The following is a 13,609-nucleotide window of genomic DNA, read 5'->3' on the forward strand; positions in this document are numbered from 1 at the left end:
GACTGTTATGAATATGAAATGAAAAGAAAACCAGAAAAACATAAACATTTTTATACTCTATATAAATTTATAAATGGTTTATTTCTTATTTTTCCCAAACAGCTGCAGTTTTAAAATTGGAAAATTTTGCTTTATTTTTTTTCCTTTTATGTTCATATAGGAAATATATGCCAACCAATATAATAATGCAATTGTTTCAAATGATTTTGTATTTCTTATATGAATTTCCTGGTGTCACCAAGTAAAGGTGTGTTTTGGGAAAAAAAAATTGTTAAGAAAATTTTTAAAATTTTTAAGGTTTAACTAAACTTTTGAAAAATTCATTATCTATAGTCGAGAGTACACGATAAACTACTGTCACTACTAAAGACCGAACTGTAAACGAGTCTATAGTCCTAACTCAAGTGTCGACAATAAACTGACCTACATATATTCAATACTATAGTAGGGACTATATAGTCAACACTGTAGTCTGAATTAAAATCGAACCAGTATACCGATCTATAATTGAGAATATAGTCCGAATTAGTGTAGACGGTTAACTGAAGTATATTCAAGACTATAGATTACAGTCGGGACTTTATAGTCAAAATTGAAACCTAAATAGAACACAAGACTACAATTAGACTGAACTAGGCACGAAACTATAGACTGACCAAAATTTGAGACTATAGACTGAACCGAAGTCGCGACTACAAACTAAACTATATGTCGTCGAAACCAAAATAAAGTCAAGGCTGTAAATTGAACCACATTGTAGACAGTGTAAATTGAACTTATACTTACCGAACTATAATCGAGAAGTACATTCGAGACTATAGATTATATGTAGTCTGGACTTTATAGTCTTAATTAAAACCTAAATAAAACACAAGACTATAATTACACTGAACTAGACACGAAAATATAGACTGACCAAAATTTGCGACTATAGACTGAACTGAGGTCGCGGCAACAGACTAAACTATATGCAGTCGAAACCATAATAAAGACGAGGCTGTTAATTGAACTACATTGGAGACTATAGACAGTAGTCGAGACTATAGAATAATATATTGAACTAAACTCGAGAACTATAGATTTTTTGAGACAATAGATTTTCGAGATTGTATATATATCCAGACAGTATATACAAACTTAATTTTATTGTGATTAAAAGCACTTCTAAGACAGACCACGATTTGTATTATATTTATATTCTTCCCTTTAAAATTTCTTTCAAATTTAAAAGCTTTTTTATCTTTTAAAAAAGAACGATTTTCTTTAACAAAAACAAAAAAAACCCACAATTCTTTGTTAATTCTTAAATAGCGTTTCTAAATTATACTTATTATTAAAATTTTCAAATTGGATTTATTAATAAAAATGTTTTACACAAAAAGAAATACCTATTAAATGATAAACAAAATATTTTCCCATTCGTTTGAAATCTAACCGAACCTAATGGACCAAAAGAAAACAACTAACAGAAAATTAATAATAAATAGAAATCATTCAACTAATCTTTTTCACAAAATTAGTTGTTAAAACTCAAGATGAACATGAAATGAAACATTCTTTCTTAAGAACACCTGTAAACTGACCACATAAACATACTTCCATTTATAACTTAAGGCAGTTTTGTGAGTCTGTTGGACTATTATTGAGTTTTATTTTATTATGTATGATTTTAAAGTTAATTTAGTATTAATTCTAAAAGAGATTTTCATCAATTCTGTTTTTATTGGACTTTCTTTTTTTTCGTTTTTTTAGTTTAAGTTTTTTATGTGGTTTTATTAAAAAAAAATAACATTTGAAAATATGTTGTAATCTTTACTGGTTTTTTCTATAATCATTTGTTTTAAAACATTAAATTACTTTTCCTGTCAATGATTTTCTATTTAAAGCTTGTAAATGCCCTTAATTTGTTGTTTAAACGATTTGTTTTTTTTTTTTTTGTCAAGAGGATTTGTTTAAATAAAAAGTTGTAATAAATGAGGTTTTGGTAATGGTTATACTTAATTTAAATCCAATTTAAATCACAGTTCATTTAAATAAATACTTAAATTAATTCAAAAAAATATTTGTATAATAGTATTCGGTTTATAGACTTAGTAAAGGCTATATACTGTACTATAGTCGAGATTGTCGACTAAACTATAGTTGAGATTATAAACTATAGCCGAACTATAGGCTGAAAAATAATCGAGGCTATAGACAGACTATAGAGTGATCTACAGGGTAGACTAAAGTGATTTATATGGTATAATAAAGAGTGATCTATAGTCATAGACTGATCTATAGTCAGGACTATAGACTGATCTAAAGTCAAGACTATAGACTGATCTATAGTCAAGACTATAGACTGATCTATGGTCGAGACTATAGACTGATCTATGGTCAAGACTATAGATTGATCTATGGTCAAGACTATAGACTGATCTATAGTCAATACTATAGACTGATCTATAGTCAAGACTATAGACTGATCTATAGTCAAGACTATAGACTGATCTATAGTCAAGACTATAGACTGATCTATAGTCAAGACTATAGACTGATCTATAGTCAATACTATAGACTGATCTATAGTCAATACTATAGACTGATCTATAGTCTAGAATAAGGACTGCTCTATAATCCTGACTATACAATGATCTACAACCCAGACGATAGATTGATCTATGGTCCAGGGTTTAAACCAAATTAGAGTCAAGATTAGAGATTGAACTATAGTCGAGACTATGATCAAGATTCAAAAGACATTTTAAAATAGTTTATAAACTAAGTTAAAAGGCATTTGAAGGCCTTCAGTTTGCAGTGTCTTGGTCAATAAGAAAGCGCTTTATGCAATAAACCTGGATTTTATATAATATTTTATGATTATTTTCTTTAAACATCAAATTCAAAGAATTTACCAATAATTGTATTTCTTTCGTTTCTTAAAAGTTATTGAGGTTAAATTCTCTTAAAAAATTATTGTTTAATCATTGTAGAATTTAATGTATTTCAATATAATTTTTAAAAGAAAACAAACTTGGCATTAAATAGTCTACAGAAAAAAAATTAAAAAGTAATAAAACTATAAGCAAATGTTGCACATGAAAGAACAAATAACTGATTTAATGATGTCTGTCTGGTTTGTAGTAAGTATGTCTAGCTGACAGACAGACTAATGGCCAATAACGAACGAGTCTTAAATAAATGACAATACAATAATTTTAGTCTCAGTTTAAGACAAGTATTTAGTTTATAACGGAATTGGAGAAAAACAAAACGATAATACAATGGCAAACGATTTATTATTTTCAACAACAAATACACTTCAAAAGAAAAGTTTTTCGTTAATAAGGGGGACTTTAAAACAAACAATAACATTAAATTTTCTATGGAAATCTTTAACGCTTAGCACCCTGTTTGAAATACTATAAAAATTATGTATGTAACCACCTCATAATTGTTAAAGAACCATATCAAGATTTCTTTAACTCTAGCAATTTGTCAGCAATACTAATACTATCATGAAACTCACGCATGTGACTCAACTGCTGGCAACAATTGCATTTAACTGGTCTAAGAGGAGTAGTGAAGTAAGTGGTGGGTATAATGTAACGAACAAACAACTGAGACATAAAATCAAAATGTTTCTACTTAGTTTTGCATGACTTGGCATTTGTTTAAAGAACCGTAAGAATTTATTTTTTCGTTTTTAAAGTTTAATAAATTTTTGTATTTGAGAAAATTAATAAAAAAAAAACTTGAAGAAATAAACATGATGTTATGATTGCATGTTTAGGATGATGGCATTGTTTTCAATATACTTACTTAAGTATATGAGAACTTCCATCAGATAATGTTGGGTGTTTAAAAATATTGAAATTCTTTATATGATTAAAGTGGGCGTTAAAAGTCTATATACAATGTTAAGTAATAGATACAAAGTTTTTGTTTTTTAAAAGAAATGTTTTGGAGTAAAATTCTTTAAAATCTTGAAATCTTTATCTATAATTTTTAACTATAAACACTATGCTCTTCTAATTTATAAGTTCTAACACAAATATTCTCGACTATGGTTTAGTCTATGATCTGTACTATAGATCAGTCTATAGTCTCGACTACAGTATAAACACTATGCTCTTCTAATTTATAAGTTCTAACACAAATATTCTCGACTATGGTTTAGTCTATGATCTGTACTATAGATAAGTCTATAGTCTCGACTACAGTTCAGTCTTTAGTCTTGATAGTGATACGGCCTATCATTCCAGCGACAGCTGTATCAACCGAAAGTTTTTTTCCCTGGGAAAGAACTATCAGCCTCAGTCTATATTAATCGAGACTCTCAACTGTAGCACATTCTATAGTCTTGACTGTAGTTCAGTCTATAGTTTCCACCATAGTCTAATCAAAAGTTATGGTAATAGTATTGACTTTAATTTTATTTATAGTCTTGGCTAAAGTTCAGTCTATACTCTCGACAATAGATCAGTCTATAGTCTTGCCCCTAGTTCAAATAATAATCTCGAATATAGTTCAATTTACACTTTTTTTGATAATATAGAAACGACCGGAGACATACCCTGCCAAAAATTATCATCCCAACGACATCAACGAAAGTTTTTTTCCCTAGAAAAGAACTATGGGTCACAATCGAACTATTACAACAAGAACTATAGATCAGTATAGTCTCGATCATAGCACAGATTATAGAGTCTTCTTAGTTCAGTATAAAGATCAGATCAGTTTGTAGTAATGAATATAACTCAATCGACAGTCTCAACTACATATTGCACAGTCTATAGTCTCGAGTATAGTTCAGTCTAAAGTATCCACCAAAGTCTAGTCAAAAATTATGTTTATAATCTTGACTTTAGTTTTATTTATAGTCTTGGCTATAGTTCAGTCTATATTGTTAAGTTTATGTGGCAGTCTTTACTTTCGACAATAGATCAGTCGAAAGTCTTGACCATCATTCAGTTTACACTTTGATCGATAGTATCTTTATAATTTAACCCCAACTGTAGTCTCAACTATAGTTCAGCCTATGAGCTGAACTTTAGTTCTGTGATTAATCGGCCGATGATAGCGAGAAAATATAGAACTAAGATTTTATTAAAATCTTTAAAGTTGTATATTTCAGTTAGCCGTTCACTTTTGTTAAATACTGTATATTAAATTATATAATATGGTTACTCTATACCTAGTTCATAAAGTAACTCAAAATTTTGAAGCTTATTTTTGAAATATATAAAAAGTCAAAAATAAATTTCATAAAATTTTATATTCAAAATTTTCAAGTTTTTTTTTTTAAATAATTAATAAAATTTCTCAAAATCATAATGCATTTTTGGCCTTTTAAAAAATCAGAAGCAGACATCGTTGCCAAAGAAACTAAAATTGGTATATTAAAGATTTGTTCCTAAGCTTTCCACTGATATATAAACTAAATATTTTCTTTACTTTTAGAAGAGCCTCCGTCAAACAAATTTTCACAATTTTATGTTTTTAGTCAACAATTCAATGAGTTCATTAATAATAATATGCCTATAGGCTTTCAGCAGAAGCTTGACCAAACTAAACCCTATATAATGGCCAGTTTTATAGCATGGCCTATATTTTGGTTATACCGAGGCCTGGAATGGAGCAGTCATAGACAAAACGCTAGATTACCCATGTATATACAAAAGGTATTAAAATTAAAATAAAAAAAATAATTAATACGAAAGATTCTCTGGAACAGATTCCGCAAGAACGTTTTCAGTAAAGTAGAACTTTTTGTCAAATATACCAGTCACTGGGGATCGATTTTAAATATCGAAATATCACATGTTAGGACCTTGTAATTAATAATTATTTTCAAATTGCTTTAATTAAACTATCATTTCAGTCCCTTTTATTTCCTCTGAAAATGTGATCAAAATTATTTCAAAATTTCTTTCGTTTTTTTCTTATCTAATTTCAGACCTATTTGCAGGCCAAATTTATGCAATTTTCCATAATAATGTTTGGCTTAACAGTGGCTTCTCTAATGGAGAACAATAGAACGGAATTTGTGGAAAATACATCAGGTCAAATTAAGCGTTAAGGAAATCGATATCAAATAAAGAGAAAAATAAAAATATCATTAATTAAAAAAATATGTATGTAAATATTACTTGAAAACTCTACAACAAATAAATTACTTTATTTTTACTTAAAATAATTTTGAAGTTTTTTGAAATTTCCTATTATTTTTCTTATTTCATTAAATATGTGCTAAAAAAATTTTAAATAAAAACAAAATTAAAAAAAACAATAAAATTTTTTGTGTAAAATGGCCATTTTAAGCATATTTCAAGATGTTTACAATCATATTTACAATTATGTGTTTACGAAGAATGTCCATAAAAGTGAGTTTAATATTTGAAGGATTTTAAAAACCTAAAGGGAATTTCTAATGTTGTAATTCAAATTTTAAATGTTTTAATATTGAAGGATTTTAAAAACCTAAAGGGAATTTCTAATGTTGTAATTCAAATTTTAAATGTTTTCTTTCCCGCAGAACCCAATTTGGGAGAGGATTTACGTTTAGTATTGCAAAGTTCCGAGTTTGAAAAACAACTACGTTCTTCATCTCCTTTTCTGATCACGGGTCTACTAGCTTGGCCTTCGTATTGGTTGTATAGAGGTTTAGAATGGCACAGTGTTCGAGATGTGGAACCTTTACCCTTGTATATAAGAAAAGTAAGTTTTTTTTTTCGGAGTTATAGTTTTTTTTGAAAATATTTTAATCTTGGGTTATATTTCTAGACCTTTTATCGTGCTAAAATTTTGGAATTTTGTATTTTACTAACTGGTATTTTAATGACTATACGTTCAACACATAAAGCTTTAACAAGACAGCTTGAAGTCAAGGAAATGGTTCAGAGAAAATAAAAAAAAAATTATAGCGTTTTTTGTTTAACGTCTTGTTATGGACTTTTAATAGAATTTGTATCTTATAAATAAAGGATTTAAGATTTTGTGTGATAATTAAATTAGTTGTGGACTCGTTATTAGTTATTATACACTAACCTAAGGCATTATGACATCTAGTTCCAACTATATAACTATAAATATGGGCCAAAGAATGGCCTATAGGATAGACAGCAACATAGTCTGGGCTATAGTCTGGACTATAGCTTGTCTATAGTATGGACTATAGCTTGTCTATAGTCTGGACTAAAGTCATGAATATAGCTTGTCTATAGTCTGGACTACAGCTTGCCTATAGTCTGGACTACAGCTTGTCTATAGTCTGGACTATAGCATGTCTATAGTATGGACTATTGTTTGTCTATAGTATGGACTATAGCTTGTCTATAGTATGGACTATAGCTTGTCTATAGTATGGACTATAGCTTGTCTATAGTATGGACTATAGCTTGTCTATAGTATGGACTATAGCTTGTCTATAATCTGGACTATAGCTTGTCTATAATCTGGACTATAGCTTGTCTATAATCTGGACTATAGCTTGTCTATGGTCTGGGCTATAGTCTAAACTATAGCTTGTCTATAGTCGGGACTTGTCTATAGTCTGTTCTATAGTCTTGACTATAGCTTGTCTATAGTCTGGACTAAAGTCATGAATATAGCTTGACTATAGTCTGGACTACAGCTTGCATATAGTCTGGACTACAGCTTGTCTATAGTCTGGAGTATAGCATGTCTATAGTATGGACTATTGCTTGTCTATAGTATGGACTATAGCTTTTCTATGGTATGGACTATAGCTTGTCTATAGTATGGACTACAGCTTGTCTATAGTATGGACTATAGCTTGTCTATAGTATGGACTATAGCTTGCTTATTGTCAGGAGTATAGCTTGCCTACAGTTTGCTTATAGTCTGTACTATTGACATAGTCTGGTCTACAACTTGTCTATAGTCCGAAGTAGGGGAACAGTGATAATAAGAAGGCCTCTTCGTTTTTAAATACTCAAGCTTTGTATGTTTAGGAGTCTAGACAAGAACATGCAGAAAAACGCGTCGAAAAAAATGTAATATATTTATAAAATAATTTATTATTTAAGCTGATTTAAGAATTTTACCTTAAGCAACTACTCTGTTTTATTTGCCTTCTTAGCCTAAGGCATCTTTCCCCTGTTTAAAATAGCAATTGAATTTCTTAGACATTATTATAAATAATTTCTTTTAATTATATTTCTTGTTAAGCCGAAGAAATAAAACATTATTTTTGAAAAAAAAAAGAATTAAACAAAAACCTGTTCGCAATTTATAAACAAAACAAGAAAGAAAAAAAAGAGAAATTTACATAATAAACTTAAAAGAAGAAAAATTTGAAAATAAATAGCCTCAGGTTATTAAAATAACTTAATTAACAAAAAAATAGAAAATAAATCAAATCATAGAATAAACAAAAAAATAAGCTCACCTGTATTAAATACATTTTGTTTTTATGTTTCTTTCAATTAACAAGCAATTAAAAAAATTTGTTTAAACTAAAAATATTATAATAAAATAATGTGGAAAAATTTTAAAAAATTAAAACAAAAATTTAACACATTAATTATTATAATTATGATGAGATGATAATGAAGAAAAAGTGCAGGCAAGTATTGTTAAAAAAAATGCAAGTTTACTTTTTTCCACTTTACTACCGATGATGTTTGCTGGGTTAGCGTGGTAGTAGTTCAAAATTTAATAGACCTTAAAACTGTTTAAATTATGACTGCTGTGCTACTGCTGCTGTTTAAGATTTTTCTTAAGGTGTTTTTTGGTTTAATATAATTTATGCGGGTTTTCTTTCTTTTTATTTGTGTTCTTGTTGTCTTTGCTCTAATTGTTATTAATGTTGAAGTTTTTAATAATTTTATATTTTTTTATAAAATTGCAATATTAAGAAAGTGTTACTTTGTTTAAATGATTTTTAGAACTTGTTTAGTGATTCGTTTTTTTAACTTGTTAAAATCTTTACGTTTTTGTATTTTTTGAGGTGTTTTATAATTTTGTTATAAATTAGCAACAAATTTTATATAGATTTTATTTAGAAGATTTGTTGGAGTTTTTGAGTTTCCAAGAATATAGTGAAATTTTTGTGGAATTTCAGGTATAGCAGATTTGAAAGTTTATAAAATTTTAGTTTGTTTTTTTTTTAATTCTGTAGAATTTTGTTTAATTTGTGGTTTACTTTTAATGATGTTTTGATATTTAAGTTTAAAATACTGTTAGTTTTTATTTTAAGTTTTAAAATTTTTTTAAAATAATATTTTTAAATTCGGCAAGATTTGTGTTTTTTATAGAAAATTACTTTTAAACAATTTTTATGTTTAAGAATTTTGCATAATTTTTAATTAATTTACAATTTAATTGCACAGTTGACAGTTTATTTGTTTATATTGATTATTACTTTTGTTAAATTGATGCTTTAGTTTAATTAAATGATTAATTTATTTAAGTATCAACAATTTTGTTTAAAGAAATTTTTAAAATTATTCAAATTTAATCAAATATTTTAGATATTGAGTTCATTTTGTTTTAAAATTTGTTTATTTCCAAGAATTATTACAGTTTTCTATTTATTTCATTATTTCGTTGCTTTAATTAAAAATTTTAATTAAAAGTTGTTAATCAATTTGATGTAAAACCTTAAAAGCTGTTGTTTAGCTTAAAAGCTTTAAAAAACTTTATTTGAATGTTTAATTAAACTTCACTTTAACTTAAAAGTTTTTAAAACTTTGTTTTTATCAATTAAATAATTTCATTGATTTTCAATATCTATTAAAATTGATTTTAAAACTTTTGATGAGTATTTCATGTAACTGGAGTATTTTTTGATTAGATTTTGTTTTAAACTTTGTAGCAAATAATTTAAAATTTCATTAACAAAACCTTTCGTAGAATTAATGTAAAATTTTGTTATAATTTCTTGCAAATGATTTAAAAATTTATTTAATTCAACTTTTCGTAGAATTAATGTGAAATTTTGTTTAAACTTTGTTGCAATATTTAAGAATTTATAGAAAAATTTTCACTTTATATGTTAGGCTAATTAAAAATTTCGTTGTTTTAGCAAATTTCAACTGATATTATCAACACTTTTTTTCTTTTAACAACAAAAAGTGAGTTCAGTTTAGTTTTTTTTCAAAAAAGTGAAAGAAATATAACACTTTTGCTTGTTTAAATGATTTGAAGAAAAAAATTATTCACACGCATATAATTTTTAATAAATCAACAGCAAAATGCAATTTTTAAAATGTTAAAATAAATAGAAAATTTTTAAAATGTTACATAAAAACTGACAGCAGCATAAATTTTTGTTTAAGTAAACTTTTTTGACGTTTTTATTTTTGAAATTAAGCAAATGTTGCTAATTTAATGGATTTTTGTTGTTGTTGTTCACTATATACAATTTAACAAAAAAATTATTACAAAAATTTTCCTTTTAAACAATTTTCTAAATTAAAATTGACTTTTTTGTGTCTTTTTTCTTCTTTTGTTGTGGAAATTCTTTTACTTGTTAAATTCCAAGTTTGATCGATTTTCTTTTGTTAAAGGTTATTTATAATTTATTACATTAGTTATTCATTTGTATGTTATTTTTTCTCTTAGTCACTAAATTAAATATTATTCTGCTTTACTATTTTCAATATTTATACACGTGTATTTATTTTTTATTTGGTAGTTAATTATTATTCAATTTTTATTAAGACTTTCTTTCGCGCTTGCGTTTTTTCTCCAAGTTATTGTATTAGTAACGTTTTTATAAAATTGTCTTTTTGTTTATCCGTTAATTTAAACATTTTGTACCTTTCGTTTCAAAGGTTGTCACGCTATTAAAATTCACTCTAGAGGTTGCATTCTCAACAAGGTGTTTGGATAAGTAAATGTTTCTTGTGTTATCCAACATGTTGTCTATGCTAGCAGGTATGAAGTAATTAGCAACATGTTGTGTTTATGTATGGCGGGATGTTTGAAAAGAAAAGTGTTATACGCTCACACATGTTCGTTGCGGGTTATGTGTAGGAACAGTGGTATGGAGAAAGGAAAAGAAGCAATAAAAGTTTTTTGTTTTTAATTTACAAGATCAAATTCTTTTTTATTTATTGATCAACATGAAACATTTAAAAAAAAAATAAATCTGTCATAAAGGACATTTTATTCAAAATACTTTCATGAACTTGAACTTGGTATACAATTTTGGTCATTACTCATGTTTTTGAGTTATCGTGGCTCTAAATTTAAGAAAAGCGCGAACGCCCTGCTTTTCACTAAACCAAAAAGGTTTGGTCGTCAACAGGTTAAGAGTATCGTCTTCTATTTTCCATAGGTTTTGCCATAAAATAAAGGCTATATAGATTTTTTTTCAATTTATAGTTGTTTAAAAATTTAAATTGAGAAAAAAACTTTGGATTGAAATATATTGAAAAAAGAAAGAAGATATAAATGGAGTTAAATCTTTACTTTAAAGGAGAAAGATTGAATTTTTTGACAAACTTTTGATACAATGACATAATGCACGGGAGCCAGGTGGAATACTTTAACCAAGATTTTGGAAACGTTGCTTTGATATTTCACCTATTGAAACATATTCAAAATATGAAGCGGCGCTTACAGTCGAACTGTCCAAAAGCGGTTATAGGACACTTCATCAATGTATTCTGAATACATTGGACGGTTATACACAATCTTCGGACGTGCTTGATCGCATACTTACCAGACACAGAATTTGTCCAAAACTAATTCCAGATAGAATAGCAAAATACCAGAAGAAATCCTGCTACACGTATGTCCCTAAATTGGGGTACAAAATGGGCCTTAGATTCCATATCGAAGATCCAAAAACAGAGATATACAACCGTTTACCTAATCATAAAAAAAGCTTGCAAGCAGAAGTACGGGCAATAACTAAATGGGTAAATTGGATTTGAATAGATATGGCGTCCACAGGGCTTAAAAAATTAAAGACAGCCAGAATTCAATTAGGGCGATATTAGGTGATACAATTAAATCTAAGACCGTACTGGATTTTAAAAAAATTTAACTGAATATTCTCCAAGAGGTATGGGGAAGGAAACTAAATCTAAATCTAACGATGTGTTAGAGAATGCTCTTAAAATAATAAAACGATGGGCAGAATCACAAAGACCCTATGAGGTGACCCTGATGAGAAATCTCCTCAAAATGAGTCTAAAGTTAGTATGTGGGCACACAGAATTTACGTCTATACATTTCTTACCTACACTGATTAGAAAGTTCTTAAGAATCACGACTATGAAACTAAGCTTTTGAAAATTTAACTCTAAAATGGACTACAATCTGATGCTGATAACATATTGTTGTGTTAATCGCAGTCAGTATCATATATACGTTTGTATACCAATAGAATGTTTGTAGCTCCTTCAGTTCATTTCCTTATAAAGTGTTATTTTTCACATTCACAGATCTTTACGAGATAAAGGACCAATTAAATTTGATCGTCTAGTTTAACGGATTAAAGTCGATTATGAGTCTCCTTAATCGGTGTGTTAAAGTCAAAACTTAACATAAATCAGACAGATCTATTAACCAGTAAAGCAGTGTTTTCGCAAAGTAAAATAAATACTTATTTGTGGTAAAAAAAACTAAACTTTTTTCATTCCGTGAATAAAATTAATAATTTTAACTCCCTATTATTATTAGGGAATATAAAATTATAAACACAACACCCAATGAAGCTTCCTTGCTAAGAATAAAGCCCTAGACATGATTCATATACCATCTGCTGGTGATTCAGCCTTCTATATCGACTACGTTTAATAGTCAAAGCTTTCAGTGTTAAACCTAATGCCTTGATACTGATAAGATCTGTCTTCATCACTGCTTACAAATTAACTAAGACCCACTGTACCCATTTTAGAAAAACACTAACAAAAACTATTTGTTTACATTAAAATCAAACAATAACAAAAACTGAAAAATGCAAAAAAACACAATCAAACATAAACAACCAACATGTTTGATAATCAAACGCAACAAAAAAATAATAAATCTTTAGCAACATGTTGCAGAAACATTAAATTTCATTTTCAATGCAGACGCAACACAAAAATTCCTGTTTTACGCATAATTTTATAAGGAGTTTAAAATTAAATTAACTGAAAGTGAATTTTATGGTTGAAGAAAAAAGAAACACGAAAAATGAAAAAACATTGTCTGATGTAAATGTTATTAAATATTGCTAAGCAATAGGCCGTATTTGACAACAGGTAACTTTTTTATTTAAAATTTTCTTGTCTTAACATTTAACGGAAATTACACAAAACTAACATAAAACAGACGACCAGTTAACAAAGTGGCGTTGTTGACCAAGTAAAAACAAACGACGTTATGAAAATGTGTTTGTTTTTTTGCGTTAATTCCATTTCATTAATTACAATTTAATGTAATTTTAAATATTTTAGCGTTCGATTGATTTCAATTTGAAATTATTAATGTGTTTCAGTATCCTGTTTTACCATATGTTAAGATATTTTTTCTTGTTAAATACACTTTAATTTGCAAAAAAAAAAAAAATATTTCATAACAAACTGACACATATCGCAGTTGCAATTGCAAAAAAACTGTTAAAAAGTTGTTGGCTCTGTAAGAGGGAAAATGTTTTCATAAT

At 27.6% G+C, this 13,609-nt stretch overlaps 3 protein-coding genes across 3 annotated transcripts in view; 2 read left to right on the plus strand and 1 right to left on the minus strand.

Annotated features, from left to right (window-relative positions):
• LOC111675850 (supervillin) overlaps positions 1–13,609 on the minus strand; it is a 330,599-nt gene that overhangs the window by 282,075 nt on the left and 34,915 nt on the right. The gene's annotated exons all lie outside the window — the stretch shown is intronic.
• On the plus strand, positions 5,218–6,178 carry LOC111679851. Its single transcript, XM_023441447.2, has 3 exons — positions 5,218–5,379; positions 5,446–5,666; positions 5,942–6,178. Exons 1-3 carry the CDS (start codon positions 5,319–5,321, stop codon positions 6,062–6,064), a joined length of 405 nt encoding a protein of 134 aa, XP_023297215.2. The 5' UTR covers positions 5,218–5,318; the 3' UTR covers positions 6,065–6,178.
• Positions 6,218–6,995, plus strand: LOC111679850. Its single transcript, XM_023441446.2, has 3 exons — positions 6,218–6,368; positions 6,521–6,702; positions 6,769–6,995. Exons 1-3 carry the CDS (start codon positions 6,293–6,295, stop codon positions 6,892–6,894), a joined length of 384 nt encoding a protein of 127 aa, XP_023297214.2. The 5' UTR covers positions 6,218–6,292; the 3' UTR covers positions 6,895–6,995.

Source organism: Lucilia cuprina, chromosome 5 (genome assembly GCF_022045245.1).
Source record: "Lucilia cuprina isolate Lc7/37 chromosome 5, ASM2204524v1, whole genome shotgun sequence".
Taxonomy (NCBI): Eukaryota; Metazoa; Arthropoda; class Insecta; order Diptera; family Calliphoridae; genus Lucilia; species Lucilia cuprina.